General features: G+C 43.2%; 1 protein-coding gene across 1 annotated transcript in view; it reads left to right on the top strand.

Annotated features, from left to right (window-relative positions):
* The first annotated feature begins 675 nt into the window (after positions 1 to 675).
* The window catches only part of LOC134965238 (troponin I, cardiac muscle-like), an 83180-nt gene continuing 63792 nt past the window's right edge, over positions 676 to 20063 (top strand). Inside the window, exons 1-4 of the mRNA XM_063941738.1 lie at positions 676 to 765; positions 889 to 1096; positions 1776 to 1933; positions 14220 to 14387. Coding sequence (XP_063797808.1) covers positions 676 to 765; positions 889 to 1096; positions 1776 to 1933; positions 14220 to 14387 — 624 coding nt within the window. The remainder of the gene's footprint in view (positions 766 to 888; positions 1097 to 1775; positions 1934 to 14219; positions 14388 to 20063) is intronic.

Here is a 20063-nt window from a genome sequence, read left to right on the forward strand (position 1 = left end):
TGATAGGGTCAGTGGAAAAATCTGCTCAAGGGCACCAATACATCTTGGTGGTAGTTGATTTTGCTGCCAGGTACCCAGAGGCTATACCCCTGTGCAATATGAAATCTGGCACTATTGCCAGAGAACTACTAACCATGTATACCCACTTAGGAATACCGAAAGAGGTCTTAATAGGCCAAGGTACACCTTTCATGTCTAAACTCATGAAAGATTTATGTTGGTTGCTAAACGTAAACAGGATTGCCACCTCGGCGTACCACCCGCAGACAGATGGCCTGGTAGAAAGATTTAATAAAACCCTTAAGCAGATGATAAAGAGGGCAGTGTCACAAGAAAAACGAGATTGGGATCTGCTCCTACCTTACTTGATGTTTGCAGTCAGAGAGGTACCCCAATCCTGTACAGTGTTTAGTCCCTTCGAGCTCCTCTATGGGAGACAGCCCAGAGGAATTCTAGATCTCTTAAAAGAAGGGTGGGAAGAATAACCATGCCAGGCCCCTACGTCATTCAGTTTGTGGCCCAGTTATATGGTCGTCTAAGGCAGATTGCGCCACTACTGAACAAACACATGGAAAGGGCCCAACAACGTCAGAAACAGAGGTATGACGTCACCTCAGTCAACCGGTCCTTTAATCCGGGAGACAAAGTGTTAGTGCTGGTGCCCACCACAGAAAGATGTATGCACAATGGCGGGACCCTTATGAGATCATCAAGGCAGTGGGACCGGTCAATTACAGGGTCCGACAGCTGGGTAGAAGGAGGGAGGTACAAATCTACCATGTAAACCTGTTAAAACCCTGGAAGGAAATTGCCAATCGGCCCACTTTGGTAGCTAAAAAGATTTCATAATGCCAGGTACCCATTGAAGTCACGCATACTCCTGAATAGAAACGGGAAGTGGTGAACTTGGTGAAACGCTACCAAGATGTGTTTTCTGCCATTCCGGGAAAGACACAGATCATCCAGCATGATGTTGTGACTCCACCCGGGGTGGTCATTAAACAGAGGCCATATCGCATACCCGAAACGAAGCGGGCAGCAGTAAAGCAGGAGGTGGAAGAGATGTTACGCCTAGGGGTTATAGAGGAATCCACCAGTGAGTGGAATAATTCAATTATCCTAGTACCGAAGCCTTCAGGTGCCTTACGGTTCTGCAATGACTTCCATAAATTAAATCAAGTGTCCCGGTTTGATTCCTACCCTATGCCCCGGGTTGATGAGTTGGTAGAAAATTTAGCCAATAGTCAATATCTCACTACACTTGATTTGACAAAAGGTTATTGGCAGACTCCATTAACAGAAGCTGCTAAGGCAAAAACAGCCTTCTTTACCCCAGAAGGCTTATTCCAATATAAAATGCTCCCATTTGGTTTACATGGTGCCCCAGCAACCTTCCAGAGAGCTATGAATATGTTGCTGCGGCCCCACAGGGAATATGCGACTGCATATTTAGATGACATCGTTATTTTCAGCTCTGACTGGCAGTCACACCTACCAAAGGTAGAAACCATTTTACAGTTTCTACGGGCACACGGGTTTACCGCCAACCCTGAGAAATGTGCCATTGGTATGATTGAGGCCAAGTATTTTGGGTACATTGTGGGCAGGGGACAGGTTAAACCTCAGGCTAGTAAGGTAGAAGCAGTCCTCACCTGGTCTAGACCTAAATGTAAATCACAACTTAGGACATTTGGTCAGATATTATCGCAGGTTCATTCAAGATTTCGCCGCTAGAGCGGCTCCACTAACTGAATGTCTTAAAAAACAATTCCTAGACAAGATAACGTGGTCTGGACCAATGGAAACTGCTTTGCAGGATTTAAGACGAGCTTTGTGTAATGAGCCTGTCTTGCAAGCTCTTGACTTTAAAAAGCTATTTGTGTTACAAATGGATGCCTCTGGGACAGGATTAGGAGCAGTCCTATCCCAAGAAGTAGATGGAGAGGAGAAGCCCATCCTCTATCTTAGCTGTAAATTATTGCCCAGGGAGCGCAGGTACTCAACTGTGGAGCAGGAGTGCTTGGCCATTAAATGGGCAGTTGAGTCATTAAGGTATTATTTATTGGGACGAGAGTTTTTGTTGGTCACAGACCATGCACCCTTACAGTGGATGCATACAAACAAAGAGGTGAATGCTCGTGTGACCCATTGGTTTTTGGCTTTGCAGCCATTTAAGTTTGAGGTGAGGCATCGTCCGGGGAAACAACACCTCAATGCCGATGCCCTTTCCAGGAGGTTTGTAGGTCCTGTTCCTCCAATCAACCCTATGGTGAAGCTAGGGGAGGAGGAAGAAGGTGAGGTGGGTGAGCTCTGGAAGGTAGTGGAAGGCTGTGTACCTGGGTGGATGACACAGGTAGGGGTGGGCGAGGCAGAGAGCTCGCCTGAAAATAGTGTAGCTTCACCAGGGTTGTTGAAGCTAAGGTGGGAGGACTGTGGCAGAGGCAGCATTTTTTCCATGTGAAAGTAATGTGCAGGATCCAAACCAGGTTTTGGAAGCAGTAGCAGAATCCCAGGTGTGTGATCAGCAGCACCTGGGATTTCCTGATATAAGGGTTTCCAGGGCAGAGTCACCTTGCTCTTGACGGTGGAATAGTTACCCAAGCGATAGGCTGGGTTCTGTGGGTTAGACTAGGGACCACTCGAGCCTATTAAGAGTCTGCTATGCTGAAAATGCCTGGCCCTGTATGGTACTGCCTGTAATACTGACTGCATATGGATTTAACTTGCTATGTGGTGACCTGCTGTTCAAAATAAACACAGAAAGTGTTCATCTGAGTCCCCGTGTTTGTGATCCTTGTCACAATACATACATACATACATACATACATACACATATACAAATGTCAACAACAGTATGGACTGCAAGAAGTAGTTTTTGTTTATTTCTAACCGTAATTGCACATACTAGTCTGCAGCATAAGCTTGATAAACCTGGAAAATGATGACTCTGCAGAACACACAGGCTTGTTTTAAATATATTAGTTTCTGCTAAGTTGCTACAATTGTATCTCTTCTTATAAATGTACCGTATGAACACGGCAGTATTCTTATTAAACAGCAGCTACTCTTCTGGATTTTAGTTTTCATCTAATAAATTCCTTAACTCTGAAAAAATGAATTCCAATTTTGGAAACACTAATTTATTGAATAGTGCAAATGCAGAAAATCAGTATTAAATCAGATCCAAGCTGACATTTCACACTAGTTCTGTAGGATGTAAAATGACAGATAGTGGCTATTTCTGACATGAGTAATAGCAGAGATATGCTAGAGATGAATAATTAAACTTCTCCATAAAAGGACAGTATAGCGAACAATGACATAATAGTACCTTAAGTATGCTTTTATATATATTTTTCTTATTTTTACAGAAGCACAAATAAAAAGTTCACAATTACCCACATGTTGCATATTAAATGGAAGCTGCAATATCTATAACATTCTTCAATTTTACCGTACATATTAAAGCAATTGATTTAATTCTTATAGTGGGACTGTCAATTATAAATGATGCTGCAGGGCTGTGACCTCTAATGACTAACTAGCTCTGGCAGACTGTTTCCCTTTAAAATCATAGAACAGCACTGCCAAGTGGAATTAATGATTGCACCAATCACAGTATGCCTTTGGGTCATACTATATGCCTCCTGGATGTTCCCAGAGATTTGTTACTGATGTAGAGGAACCATGCTTAATAAAATACTACATAGTAACTAAGGTTGAAAAAAGACAATTGTCCATCGAGTTCAACCTATTTGTGGTCTCCTATGCAGTCTTATTATAGGACTACAACACAATATGTGGGGTGGTTCACAAGCGCTGCAAATCACTGATCAATAAACATTAATTTATCCCAGTCATAATGGTCATGTTCAGACTTCTTGGGTCACAGAGGTTGCCCGACTTCTCCCCCTCCACGGTTTATCAAAGGCTCGCACCTTTTGACTAACCTTCTTAGGGTGGGATATATACATCAAAAGGTTTCTTTAGATATTCTCCTCGTACACACTCATTTCATAGGATCGAGATTATCACACCCCCGTCCCTCAAAAAGGGCACTCACCTTCCAACAGTGCCCTATATTCCTTGAAAGGTTTCTTTGCTGTTTAGTGGAACCCCAGATTTCCACTGGTAACCACCAGTATTGAGTAGATATGTGGATAAAGAAGCAGTGGATATCCAAAAAAATACACAGATTTATTGTATCTTATAGAGATATATATATACCTGGGTGTGGTATTTGGGTACCCCAGGTCGTATGGGCTCCTCCATTTGCCTTTTAAATTGCTAAAGAGGACCAACACTCGGTTTTAATTTAAAGCTGTTCGCACAATTTTTGGAGTGGTTGGTACCTTGAGGTATTTGGGGGTGAGAGTAATTCCCGACTGACCTAGGGAACCATTTATTGTTTTTATTTTTTATGTTTTATTTTTGTACTGCCCATTTTTAATGTTGTATGGATATATCTCTATAAGATACAATAAATCTGTGTATTTTTTTGGATATCCACTGCTTCTTTATCCACATATCTACTCAATACTAGTGGTAACCAGTGGAAATCTGGGGTTCCACTAAACAGCAAAGAAACCTTTCTAGGAATATAGGGCACTGTTGGAAGGCGAGTGCCCTTTTTGAGGGACGGGGGTGTGATAATCTCGATCCTATGAAATGAGTGTGTACGAGGAGAATATCTAAAGAAACCTTTTGATGTATATATCCCACCCCAAGGAGGTTAGTCAAAAGGTGCGAGCCTTTGATAAACCGTGGAGGGGGAGAAGTCAGGCAACCTCTGTGACCCAAGAAGTCTGAACATGACCATTATGACTGGGATAAATTAATGTTTATTGATCAGTGATTTGCAGCGCTTGTAAACCACCCCACATATTGTGTTGTAGATTGTTTCAAGGAGTAGTGCTCTTGGGGGTTGGTACCGAGCTGCAGCAAGGGCGCAAGATATTTTTTTCTGTTTGTTGGAAATTATTATAGGACTAGTTATTTTTATGTTAGGACTAGTTATATTAACTATAATGCATGCTTACGCACCATAACCCTGAATATCTTTATCCAATAAGAATTTATCTAACCCATTCTTAAAGGTGTTGACTGAGTCCGCAGTTACTACTCTTGCATCAATGTGCGGAAACTCCTCTCCTCTAACCTAAGCGAGTGACCACGTGTTCTCTGTGCTGATCTTATAGAAAACAGGTCCCTCCCAAGCACTGTGTATTGACCCCTTAAATATTTGTAGCTGTTGATCATGTCCCCTCTTAGCCTCCTCTTTTTCAATGTAAACATGCCTAGGCTTGCAAGCCTTTCCTCATATTCCAGCGTCTCCATGCCCTTGATTAGTTTGGTCGCCCTCCTCTGAACCTTTTCTATCTCCAGGATATCCTTTTTGTAATATGGTGCCCAAAATTGCAAACAGTATTCAAGATGAGGCCTCACTAGTGATTTATATAATGGGAGTATAATTCTCTCGTCCCTTGCATCAATTCCCCATTTTATGCATGCTAACATCTTATTAGCCTTCTTTGCTGCCCTCCTACTTTGGGTACTGCTGTTTAATTTGTTATCTATGTGAACCCCTAAGTCTTTTTCCAGTACAGAATCCCCTAATATTACCCCATTTAGTATGTAGGTGTTATTTTTGGTTTTGCCCCCAGAGTGCATTACCTTACACTTGTCTGTGTTGAATCTCATTTTCCATTTTGCTGCCCATGCTTCCAGTTTAGTTAAGTAATTCTGAAGAGACTCAGCATCCCCCTCCGTATTTATAACCTTACACAATTTGGTATCGTCTGCGAAAATTGATACAGTGTTCTCTAGACCTACTGTTAGATCGTTGATGAAAATGTTGAACAAAAGTGGTCCAAGTACAGACCCTTGTGGCACACCACTTAGTACTTTAGTCCAATCTGAAAATGATCCATTGACCACAACGCGCTGCTCCCTATTATCTAACTAATTACTGACCCAAGTGCATATTGTGCTCCCTAGCCCTGTTTCTTGTAGCTTGTAGATAAGACGCATGTGTGGTACAGTGCTGAAAGCTTTGGCAAAGTCTAAAAAGATTATATCCACCTCCTTACCCTGATCCAGGTTCGCACTTACTGTTTCATAAATGCCAAGTAAGTTGGTCTGACATAATCTGTCCTTCACAAATCCATGTTGGTTCCTTTTAATGACCTTATTTGCTTCAAAGAACTTTTGAATACTGTCCCTTAGAATACCTTCCAATATGCTCCCCTTTTTGAATATCGGCACTACCTCCACTATACGCCAGTCTTTGGGAACCATACCCGATTTAACCAAATCCATGAAGATCAAAAATAGAGGTCTTGCTAATTCAGCGTGCAGCTCCATAAGAACCCTCGGGTGAATTCCATCGGGACCAGGTGACTTATTAATCTTTAACTTTTTTAATCGGTCACAGACTACGTCCTCACAGAAATAAGCATTTAGCAGTGGGATATTATCTTTGTTGAGATTTTGTGTTAGACCCAGCATTTGGTCCTCTCTGGTAAATACCGTTGAAAAAAACTTGTTTAGTTTGTTTGCTATGTCATTATCATTTTTGATTAAGACTCCGCTCTTGTCCTTTAAAGGACCTATACTCTCCTTCTTTAGTCTCTTGCTGTTGATGTACTTAAAATAATTTTTGGGATTCGCTTTGCTTTCCTTTGCTACTAGTTTTTCAGTTTCTACTTTAGCCGCTATTATTCCTTTTTTGCATATTTTGTTACAGTCCTTAGAGTGTTAAAATGACTCCGCATCCCCCTCAGATTTGTATTTTTTAAATGCTCGTCTTTTTTTGTCCATTAATTCCTTCATTTTTCTGTTAAACCACATTGGTTTGGGATTTTTATTCCTTTTTTTGCTGCTGGTGGGAATAAATTTACGAGTATTATTAATTAGCAGTGATTTTAATACATCCCATATCTCTGTAGTATTTTTCCCTTGAAGCAAAATTTCCCATTCAATGTCCCTTAACGCTTCCTTCATTATGTCAAAGTTGGCTTTGCTAAAGTTTAGAGTCCTAGTTGAGCCAGTATAGGACTGCTTATGAAAACTGATATTGAATGTGACCATATTGTGGTCGCTTTTACCTATGGGCTCTCCTACTTCAATATTTGATACCAATTCCCCATTGTTAGTGAATACCAGGTCTAAGATTGCATTGTACCTAGTTGGTTCCTCGATTCATTGAACTAAGTAATTATCATTTAGCGTGTTTAAAAACATATTGCCCCTAGCAGTATCACATGAATTGATTTTCCAGTTTATCTCGGGATAGTTAAAGTCTCCCATCACTACTATGTCTCCTACTCCTGCTGCTCTTTCAATTTGGTTCAGTAACAATTTCTCGTCAGACACATTAATACCAGGCGGCCTGTAGCATAACCCCAATAATAACTTCTTTATTCCTTTACCCCCGCATGCAATTTCTACCCATAACATCTTAATAGTATTTACAGTCCCTTCTTGAATATCTTCCCGTATAACAGGTTTTAGAAATGGCTTTATACCATACCCCTACACCCCGTTTATTTAGTCTGTCTCTCCTGTACAGCGTGTAACCCTCTATATTGACTGTCCAATCGTGAGTTTCGTCCCACCACGTTTCAGTAATGCCTATAATATCATATTCCCTGCTTGCTGCAAGGATTTCTAGTTACTGTAGGACAGCAATGTTAAAATTGGGGAATATGTGCTATCAAGGTAGTACAGCTGTTATGAGGCCCAGAGCTGAGAGGGGTCCTGTCAAAGGTACATATGTTATATACATTTTTCACCATTGCGTGGTACATTACACAGGGGCCCTAACAAACTTTTGCCATATATAGTTATGCCCCTGGATCTGCTCATTGTAATGTGGCATAAAATGAACTGCCTGGCTTTATGATGTTTGATACTATGAATTTGGGCACTGTAATGTGGCACAATATGAAGTGGAGGCACAATAGTGTGGCATAATATGAACGGAGGGCACTGTAATGTGGCCTAATATGAAGTGGAGGCACTATAGTGTGGCATAATATGAACTAGGGGCACTGTTATGTGGCCTAATATGAAGTGGAAGCACTATAGTGTGGCATAATATGAAATGGGGCACTGTAATGTGGCACAATATGAAGTGGAGGCACTATAGTGTGGCATAATATGAAATGGGGCATTGTTATGTGGCACAATATGAAGTGGAGGCACTATAGTGGGGCATAATATGAAATGGGGCACTGTAATGTGGCACAATATGAAGTGGGGGCACTATAGTGTGGTATTATATAAACTGGGGCACTGTAATGTGGCACAATTTCAAGCGGAGGCACTATAGTGTGGCATAATGTGAACTAGGGACACAGTATGTCATAATGTGCAGTGGGGATTCTGTGTTGTATAATGTGTATAATGATAGCCCTACAGTGTGACATAACATTACCTAAGGCACTACTATGGTTCAGCAAATGAACTAGGGCACTATTATGGGGCATAAAATTCACAACTGCTGCAGAGAGGTGTCTGTTTAGAAGTATTGGTATAGGGGCCCCTTCAAAATGTTACTATGATGACCACAAAGATTTGGCTACGCCCCTGGGCACTATATATTGGTAAGATTGAAATTAATTTCGAAATTTCAGTTTTGATTTTAGCTTACATGTTGTGATGGGCATTTTATGAAGAATGTTGCATATTATATATATTACTATATGCATACATTTTCCTGACACCATTCCTAGGGGATGAGGTCAGGATCCTGGTGTTCGGAATACCGACGCCAGAATCCCAACACTGCTCGAACGAGGAATTGCCACCACTCAGGAGAGTTAAGCTGGGAGAAGGTGTTAGGTTTAGGCTTCGGAAAGGGGGGGGGGGGGAGGATTAGGGTTAGGCTGCGGGGGTGGGAGGGTTAGGCTGCGGGGAAGAGGAGTTAAAGTTAGGCACCCCAGGGAGGGTTAGGCTGCGGGAAAAGGAGGGTTAGGTTTAGGCTGCGGGAAGGGAAGGTTAGGGTTAGGCACCACCGGGGAGGGTTAGTGTTAGGCTGCGGGTGGGGAGGGGTTAGGTTTAGGCATCAGGCAGGGAGGGTTAGAGTTAATGGGGTTAGGGATTTGGATTAGGTACTCACTGTTTTGGCATCATGATTCCCAGCGCTGGGATGCCACAGTCGGTATTTTGACTGCCGGCATCCCGACCACCAGGATATTGTATATATACCTTTCCTAAATAGTGTCATTAAATACTCACTTTTTTTTTAACCCTTTTCCACATAAGCCCTGCCTATTCCAGGCTTTCCTATAGCTATCTTTCTCAATAAAATATTACCATTGCCAATATATAACTTTAGCATTATCTAGATTATCACAAGGAAAATAAAATAAATAAGAGTTATTATGACCGAAAAGATACAAAGAAATATGGTTAATAGGTACAGGTTTGTTTTATCTTAATCAATGGGGAATCTTATAAATAAAGTCATGAAGATATATAGGGGGTTATTCAGAGCGCAGATCTTGCTTCACGCGGCAAGAGCTGCGTCAGTCTCCTCAGATGCTGTTCGAATGCCCACCACTGTCAATCAGGGGAAGCTGTCAATCAAGGAGAATACCAGATGAATAGCAGATGGACCACTATGCAACGCATCGCAATGCCCGTTATACATTATGCTACACACTGCAATGTCCCTGAGACATTATACCACATACAATGCCCGTGATACAGTATACCAACACCGACATGCCTGTGACACATTATGACACACACTGCAATGCCTGTTATACATTATGCCACACACTGCAATGCTCCTGAGACATTATGCCACATACGACAATGTCAGTGATTCATTATGCCATATACCGCAATGTCCATGATACATTATGCCATACACCGCAATGCCCATGATACATTATGCCACGCATTGCAATGCCCATTATACATTATGCCACACACCGCAATGTCCATGATACATTATGCCAAACACCACAATGTCCATGATACATTATGCCACACACCACAATGTCCGTGATACATTATACCACACATCGCAATGTCCGTGATACATTATGCCACACACCGCAGTCAGGGCCGGTTCTAGACCTTGTGGCGCCCAGGGTGAAAGTTTCCTTTGGCGCACCCCCCCTCCCCCGAGACGGCGAAATAGGGTTAATGTGCGCCTCTGGCGCGCTCAAAAATGGGGGCATGGCTTCATAGGAAAGGGGCGTGGTCAGTTTTGCTCCCTGTAGTTTTCCCCCTGTAGCGTTGTGCACCCTGTAGAGCTGTACCCACAGTAGCTGTTGTGCCCCCTGCAGCTGTTGTGCCCCCTGCAGCAGTTGTGCCCCCTGCAGCTGTGCCCCCAGTAGCTGTTATGCCCCCTGCAGCTGTGCCCCCATTAGTTGTGGCCCCAGTAGTTGTGCCACCTGCAGCTGTGCCCCCATTAGTTGTGGCCCCAGTAGTTGTGCCCCCTGCAGCTGTGCCCCCATTAGTTGTGGCCTCAGTAGTTGTGCCCCCCTTAGTGTCCCCCTGCAGCTGTGCCCCCATTAGTTGTGGCCCCAGTAGTTGTGCCCCCCATAGTGTGCCCCCTGCAGCTATGCCCCCATTAGTTGTGCCCCCTGCAGATGTGCCCCCATTAGTTGTGGCCCCAGTAGTTGTTCCCCCCTGAGTGTGCCCCCTGCAGCTGTGCCCCCATTAGTTGTGCCCACAAGTAGCTGTGCACCTAGTAAAAACAAATAAAAAATACTTACCAGCCCCGTTCCTATTCCCGACCACTACACTCTGTCTCCGCCGCCGGCGCCGCTCCTCTGATCTATGGGAGAGTCGTCATGACGTCTCTCCCATAGCGCTGCACAGAAAGGTCCTCTCGGTGAAGGGAAAATAGACGCTACCTCACTGCGCATCTAGATTCCCTTCGCAGAGAGGACCTTTTCAAAACCACTGCCGCCGTCATCCTAGTTAGTAGCGGCTCTTGCCACGGCGGCAGCGCCCCCGGGACAGTGGCGCCCCGGGCAAAAGTACTGCTTGCCCGTGGCAAGAGCCGCTACTGACCGCAGTGCCCATTACACATTAAGTCCTACAGCAAGGCCTCTAATTACTTTTAAATTACCTGCTCATTACCAGGGATTTTATGCTCTTGGTTCCATGCACAGTGCCAGGGGTTTTCATGCTCACGGTGTCATGCTCGTTGCCAGTGGTTTCAAGCGCTGTGTGCTATGCTCGTTGCCAGGGGTTTCATGTGCTGGGTGTCAAGCTCGTTGCCAGGTGGTAATGCTTGTTGCCAGGTGTTTCATGCACTGGGTGTCATGCTCGTTGCTAGGTGGTAATGCCTGGTGCCAGGGATTTCATGAGCTGGATGTCATGCGTGTTTCCAGGGGGTAATGCTCAGTGCCAAGGATGTTAATGCTCGCTACCAGGGATGTCAGGGTGCAAGGGTGCCGCGGAAAGTGCTATGCACTCCCACGGGTCCCGGCACTTCCTAGACGCTAGAGGTCAAGTATGACCTCTAGCATGTCTCCTCCATGGCGGCAGCCATTTTGGGAGGGACATTTAGCAGATTGACATGCAGACGGTTAGTGCTAATGGGCAAAACCATGTAGCACTGCAGGTGAGGCAGATGTAACATGTGCAGAGAGATTTAAATTTGGGTGGGGTTTGTTCAAACTGAAATCTAAATTGCCGTGTAAAAATAAAGCAGCCAGTATTTACCCTGCACAGAAACAATATAACCCACCCAAATCTAAATCTCTGTGTACATGTTACATCTGGCCCACCTGCAGAGCAACATGGTTTTGCCCATTAGTGTGCTTTTTTGGTTTGCTAACTAACCTGCGTAACAGCCTTAGCCACATCGTGGACACAGCAAAAAGTCACTCACAGTGTACTAGAGGCGCTGGCTGCGACTTTAACTGCTCAGGAATTGATTTCACACATGTACAAAGTCACAGATGATGCACAACAGGACCTGGTGTGAGGAAAAGCCACAGCTCCTCGCACCGGAGCCCTTCTTACACAGAATCAGGCTCAGTTGCACACATAGATGCCATGCTGCAAATCCAGTGGTCAGTGAACAGTACCAATGCAGTTTTGTTGCTTCCATTTGTTTTAATTAAGCAAATAAGTTTCACATATTGAGCATAAAAGATGCTCGGTGAAGCCGAGCCTCACGGGACCTGACATGACTTGAGCCATAGTGTAAAAGACACATCTGCACGATGACACATTTCACTGTTGCTTTTGAACTTACAAATTTTCAGCAAATATCGTAAGTTAATGGATGTTTGAAAGTAGACTAGGATGTATAGAACAGAAAAAAAAGTGACAATAGAGCATTAACCCATTGGGAGACAACAGGAGGTGAATAAATACAAATAAATATATATATATATATATATATATATATATATATACAGGTTGAGTATCCCTTATCCAAAATTCGAAATCTCACATTTTTGGTCCCCCTACTGAGATAATGACACATATATATATACATGTTATATTATATATCTATATAATGTATCTATACATACACATAATATATAATATGTATGTAATTATCTCAGTAAAGGACCCAAAAACGTGGGATTTTGAATTTTGGATAAGGGATACTCAACCTGTATATATATATATATATATATATATATATATATATACAGTGTGTGTGTGTGTGTGTGTGTGTGTGTGTGTGTGTGTGTATGTGTGTGTGTGTTCGAAAGTCAGAAGCGCCCAATAGTGTAATACAATTTTCAACTATTCACCATGTAGTGACTACTGTATATATTAAAAAAAATGGTTTTGTGCCCAGCTTCATACCAAAACTTTTAAATGTAAGTGCTGAAATATATCAAACAATATCCAGAATTCTTGGATGTTAGTAGATCGGTATATAGTTAAATTCTCCAGTCCAGCCTTTTGGGATTTTTAACCTAAATTCCAAATAACATATGACTCTCCTCTCCACTCTCCACAATAAGACTCTCCTCTAGTCTCCAAACCTTCAAGCGTTCCCTGAAAACTCACCTCTTCAGGCAAGAGTATCAAATTCCAGAACCGCCCACATAACTTTCATAAACCTTCCTGTCAAATTGCATCCACTCTGTACAGTCCACACATATCCTCACATGTCTTCTCACCCTTCTTCCCGACCTCGGTTCATCATTGCTGTGTGACCACATCATACAGCCCACCAAGAACCTTTGCAATCTGGCGGACAACTATGCAATAGATAGCACCTATCCTTGTGTATACATGCTTATTTCCCTATAGATTGTAAGCTTGCGAGCAGGGCCCTCCTACCTTTATGGCTGTTTGTTATTACCCAGTTTTGTCATATCATTGTTATTTCCAATTGTAAAGCACAACGGAATTTGCTGCGCTATATAAGAAACTGTTAATAAATAAATAAAATAACATGCAGCACATAGTGTGATACTGTTAACAAATAGGTATTTATTATAAAAAGAAATACAGTACACTCACATTGTATACAAAGCTTGTCTAAGAATTGGCTTGGTCCTGGTAGCTGTTGTTAGTCCAGAGAGGTGGTAGCAATTCCAGGATGTCCAATGTGCAGTTCCTGTACTGGCAGGACCCCTGAAGCGTTTTGTCTTGAGGACTTTATCAAAGGGTGCTGTCCTCAGCATGGTTTCCATAATGCTCCTTATAAAGGCATGTTAATCCAGTTATTTGATACATCACATGACCAATTCAAGTCACGTGACTTTACACAAACTAGATATCAGTACATCAAAAGTATCCCACAACAGACTTGACAATGTATAAATATAATATACCTATTCAAAAAGCCCACATAACAATTAAAAAATACTGTATATAGTAAACAATTAGTTTATATATTCATCTTATGTGTGAAAATTAATTAGGGGACTATACCATAATTAATTATGGTTTACAGTCCCCTAATTATCATATATAAGATGAATATATAAAATTATTTTTTTCAATATATATATTTTTCATTGTTAATGTTAATTATGTTATTTATGATGAGCTTTCGCCTTATATATTTACAGTATGTTATAAGAAGAAATATAAATGCAATGGACATCATAAGCCATTAACCACTTCTGTCATATGTTATTGAGAACAGACTTCAGTCACCACTAACCAAAATATGTTACCTCCATCTGATCATTGTAAATAATACATACATATGGAGGAGTGGTACTAATAAAGAGCTTATACTGTCACCTTCACGTTATCATTTCTACAAATAGTATGAAGAAGAGGAAGAGGAGTATGTGGAGGAAGAAGAGGTTGAGGAGGAGGAGGAAGAGCCAGTACCGGAACCACCAAAGCCTGCACCTCCAGCAGCCGCCCCACCACTAATCCGAAGGAAATCATCAGCAAACTATCGCTCCTATGCCACCGAGCCACAGGTTAAGGTAAGGGCAGGTTAGCTACACTAGGTATGTGTACCTATTTGTGTATTACATTACAATATAGTATAAATTTTATTGCGGAACATATTTTAATAAATCTCTTCTATTGCCATTTTTTATTAAATAAACCCCACACAATGATCCCACACAATTCTGTCTCTGATAAGATTTGCTGCCAACATTTTCAGCTCTGTCACACATGTATTATTATTATTTCTCCGGCAGGGTCCACAGGTTATCCACAGGATAACAATGGATATGATGGAGCAACAGCGGATTGGCACCAATTGATCAAAGCTTTCTGGCCTCCCAGGATGTAACGGGCTCATCCATATATCCCCGCCCACTGGCTCAGGCAAATCAGGTTTTTGTTTGGTGCGGCAGGAGCCGGACCATGGTCAGAGGGCTGCTGTTTTTTTTAGCAGCCCTAAGCTTTCTTATGCTAATTTTATAGTCTTACTAGTTTTTTGAGTGATCTTTCTAAACAGCGTCTTATACGCTTAGAAAGAGTCGCTCCAACAACTCTCCGCTGGGTCGCGACAACACTTACCCATGAGTACAGTGCTGTTTCAGCGGGCGTCTGTGTCGGATATACTAGCAGGTCCAGCAGACGTTACCAGGTTGTGGCCGGAACACGGGGAGAAGGTAAGGCATCGGATCTGCTTAGCAGATGGAATATGGACACAGCCACACTGTTTGGGGAGGAGACTACCAAACAGTAGCTGATGCGGCTGCCACCACGGGTGCACCAGTGCTAGGCCTTAGGGATCTTAGGCACCAGGAATAGCATGAGGCCGCGATCCCTAGGGTTGATGTCAGCAGGGGGAGTCAGACGCTCTCCTGGTCGCCCCTCCCCCCGGTTCATGACCAGTTTCCGCCGAGTCTCCCGCCGTGAACTGTTTCCTCGCTTCCATCCCAGACGCTACCACGAGGGGACTCGGTCACAGCATAGGCGGCTGTGTGACCGGTGTGTCTGTGTTCACTGAGTGCTACCACGAGGGGACCTGGTCGAGCATAGGCGTCTGTGTTCACTATAGGTTCATGGAGCGGCAGTGTACACTAGTAGCGTCTGGATCCACTCAGCGTTCGCTAACGTATTTATCAATCCTGGAAGCGAGGTGAGTCTCCCTGTATCCCACTCTACTGAGTACGGGCTATACAGCACTAAAATTCTCTATCTACTTTTTTGAGTACTAATAGTTAGATAAGTGCCTATTGCATATGAGTCTGTATACATTTACTGTGGTTTCTTTCGCATTGCATCTGAATACGTTAGATCTGTTTAAACATGATTCAGTAATATGTTTTCCTACATACTTAAAAATGTATTTGTAGTTGATGATGTGCTCATATAACTAACATATAACATGTGACTGACTGCTAGTGTGATTGCTGACTTTACTATACTGTATGTTGTAAGTTGTTTTTTCTGATCCTCAATGCTGGTGCATGGGTAGGGTCAGATTGTATATCACTTTAGAAGGTTTAAAGTGATTACAGTCACAAATTGTGTAGTACACTGTGAAAGTGCTGATTATTTATCATGTCTGAGAGCGGCAAAGGTGACGAAGGTACACTTACAGCAATACCAACACTCATATCATGTTTGTCTTGCAAAACTGTATTATCCTCTTAGGATCTGGTTCAGGATGGTTTATGTGCAAATTGTTTTGCCTTTCAGCAAAATACAAGGCAGATCTCTGTCAGGTACAGATGGATCCACCTTGGGCTATGTTTGCACAGACCTTGTCCAGTATAGCTGAACAGATAATTCCTACAGCTTTTGTATCAGGAATGGGGTACACTATTAACCCATACATGCAGCTCCCTAACTACGGTATATAATTTCCCCCAGCAGCTTCTCAAATGAAACAAAAGCTGATAAACCAATGGTAAGTAAATCTTCACCTTCACAGGCTACACATGAGGATTCATCGGAAGATGAAAGCTCAATTTACTCTACTTCGGCATACGAAGAGGAGGAAGAAGGTCTCTCAGCTCAGAGGCTTGGGCTACACCCAATAAAAAATACAGAATTCCCAAAAAATGGGATTCCCATTATCCTTTTCCAGCTGGGGATTGTTTAAAAAGGGAGGTGGCTCCTAAAGTAGATACACATGTGATTCGATTAGTGTGAAAATCTATATTGCCTTTGCCGTCAACATCATTAAATGATGTCACGGATAGGAGAGTGGATGGTTTTCTAAAAACCATATTTTCTCTGTCTGGAGCCAGCCATGGCTTCAGCTTGGATGGCAAATGCAGTGGCTGCCTGGCCTGATGCATAGGATGCATTTCTTTAGCTTCTAGAGAGCAAAAATACCATATAGCTCATATTAAACAGGCTGCATTATTTTTGGAAGAAGCTGCATTAGATATGGGTACTATTGCTTCTAGGGCATCAGCCTCAACAATAGCTGCTCGCAGAGCAGTTTGGTTACGTACGTGGAAAGCTGATTCAGAATCTAAGGTTTTGGAATCTTTGCCTTTTTCTGGAAATATTCTTTTTGGTAAAGAATTGACAGATATTCTGGAGTCATAAGCAGACTCCAGAAAGGTCAAGTTTTCTTCCACATATAACTCCAAACCTAAGGGTCCGGCTTTCCGACCCTTTCGGTCTCAAGGAAAAGCAAAGGGAAAAAGTGATCGCAAGCATCCCCAATACAATAAGTTTGGTAAGTCCAAAAAGCATTGGGCTACCAGAGGGCCGGCTTCCAAACCAGAAGACAAGCTATCAGCCTGCTGGTGCGGGCCTCCACCTGGGGAACCCCAGGGTAGGGGACCGACTTCTTCAGTTTGCACAGATATGGCAGCAGTCTATAACAGATGCCTGGGTGCAGGAAGTGGTATCTCTAGGTTATGTTTTTCCCTTCAAGAAGCATCCTCCTCAAAGGTTCTTCTGCACCAGCCCATCTCAGGTAAAGACGAAGGCCAGGGCTTTGCAAGAAGCAGTTCAGAAATTGCTTCAGTCAGGAGTAGTCATTCCAGTACCCCCTGCACAACGAGGACAGGGTTTTTACTCCAACCTGTTTTTTGTTCAGAAGCCAAATGGGTCATTTCGGCCCATTCTCAATCTCAAAATGCTAAACAAATCTATTTGGGTACTGCGGTTTCATGTGGAGACGTTACGTTCCATAGTATTGGCCATGGAGCAAGGGGATTATATGGTATCCCTGGATATTCAGGATGCTTACCTACATGTTCCTATAGTACTGTCCCATCAGTGTTATCTCAAGTTCGCTATCCTCCAACAGCATTTTCAGTTCCAGGCCCTACCCTTTGGGTTAGCCACAGTCCCCAGAGTATTTACCAAGATTATGGTGGTTATGGCAGCTTATCTCCGCAAGCAGGGGATAAGAATTTTTCCATACCTCAATGACCTTTTAATCCTGGCACAGTCACAGGAATTGCTCCTGTGTCATCTCCAACAGGCAATAACATGTCTGCAGAGGCACGGGTGGCTCATACATTGGGCAAAATCATCTCTAGTTCCGTCACAACGGATGACTCAATTAAGGGCTGTACTGGATTCAGGTCTGCAGAGAGTATTTTTACCTCGGAACAAGATATCCAAGGTACAGTCAAGGATTCAGGACTTGTTACACAGTCAAACGTTATCCATTCACGCAGCAATGCGAGTGATAGGTTTGATGGTGACAACATTCAACATGGTGAAGTATGCACAATTCCACTCAAGACTTCTGCAGCATCTGATTCTTGCCAAATGGAATGGAGTACATCAGACAATAAAGAAACAGACTATGGTACTTTCGGTAAAAGTAAGAAAGTCATTAGCCTGGTGGCTACAAACATCCCATCTAGACAAGGGGAGACCCTTTTGGATATCAGATTGGGAGATCCTGTTAACAGATACCAGTCTTCAGGGCTGGGGAGCAGTGTCCGGAAAATAGTGGTTCCAGGGACAATGGACCAAAGAAGAAAGTTGCCTGCCAATAAATCTGTTGGAACTTCGAGCCTTATACATGGTACTGATTCAGGCAAAGGACATTCTTCAAGGAAAACCAGTCCAGATCCCTTCGGACAATGCAGCGGCAGTAGCGTACTTCGACCATCAGGGAGGAACTCGCAGCAAAAAAGCAATGAAGGAGGTAAGTCACATATTGAAGTGGGCAGAACTCCATCATCCAGCCTTGTCCGCAGTGTTCATTCCAGGAGTCCTAAACTGGGAAGCGGACTTTCTCAGTCGACACACCATTCAAGCAAGCGAATGGGCTCTACACCCGGAGGTCTTTCAGACTCTAGTAGACAAATGGGGGTTGCCAGAGATAGATCTCATGGCGTCCCATCTGAACAACAAAGTGCCCACATACAGGTCAAGAACAAAGGATCCCAGAGCGATCTTTGTGGACGCCTTGTCGGTGAGATGGGACTTTCATCTGGCTTATCTGTTTCCTCCAATCACCCTATTACCCGGGGTGGTGAGGAAAATAAAACAAGCAAAGGGTGCCGTGATTCTAATAGCTCCGGCTTGGCCCAGAAGACATTGGTACACAGATCTGCAGAGAATGTCGATGGATGCTCCATTTCTGCTCCCTCAACGTCCAGACCTACTGATGCAGGGTCCTTGCTATCACAGACATCTGGATCGACTGTCTTTGATGGCGTGGCTCTTGAAACCTCTATCCTGAAGTCAAGAGGATTTTCACAACAGGTAATTCAAACAATGCTCAGAGCAAGGAAACCCTCCTCAGCTCGTATTTATCACCGAATATGGCAAGCCTATATTCATTGGTGCAGTGAAAGAAATGTGGACCCGAAATCTTTCAGAGTTTCCAGGGTCTTAGCATTCCTTCAGGCAGGAATGGATAAAGGTTTGAAGGTGGCTTCCTTGAGAGTGCAAGTATCGGAATTGACTGTATGATTCCAAAAGAAAATTACCAATTTACAGGATGTGCGTACTTTTTTCCAGGGAATGCGGCGCATTCAACCTCCTTTTGTTCCACACTACAGTACCGTGGGACTTATGTTTAGCCCTGAAAGCCTTTCAAGTTGCCCCATTTGAACCACTTAATAAAGTGCATCTTAAATGGCTGACAGCTAAAGTGCTCTTTCTACTGACTATGGCATCAGCTAGAAAAGTATCGGATTTAGGGGCGCTTTAATGTTGTTCCCCTTTTCCGATTTTTTTATCCAGATAAAGCAGTTCTCAGAACTAGGTCTGGGTATCTTCCTAAGGTGGTGTCTAAATTCCACCTTAATGAAGAAATTGTAGTCCCGGCTTTTCAGGTATCGGGACTTTCTGCGGGAAATGCATCGCTGGACGTGGTCCGTGCATTAAGGATCTACGTGGATCGTACCAGTGCCATCAGAAAGACAGATTCTCTCTTCATTCTCTACGGATTTCACAAGAGAGGATGGCCTGCTACTAAACAGACGCTGGCAAGATGGCTTTGAATGACGATTTCAGAAGCATATTCTCAAGCTGATCTTCCTAATCTGGCTAATGTCTCTGCTCACTCTACTCGTAAGGTAGGTCCTTCATGGGGAGCACAACATGGTGCTTCAGCAGAACAGATATGTAAGGCAGCCACATGATCTTCCATTAACACGTTCATTAGACATTATGCCTTGGATACTTTTGCCTCTTATGACCCTGAATACGGGCGTAAGGTTCTCCTCTCCAATCAGGGGCATCCCCACCACTGAATTGCTTTGGAA

This window comes from Pseudophryne corroboree, chromosome 10 (genome assembly GCF_028390025.1).
Source record: "Pseudophryne corroboree isolate aPseCor3 chromosome 10, aPseCor3.hap2, whole genome shotgun sequence".
Classification (NCBI taxonomy): Eukaryota; Metazoa; Chordata; class Amphibia; order Anura; family Myobatrachidae; genus Pseudophryne; species Pseudophryne corroboree.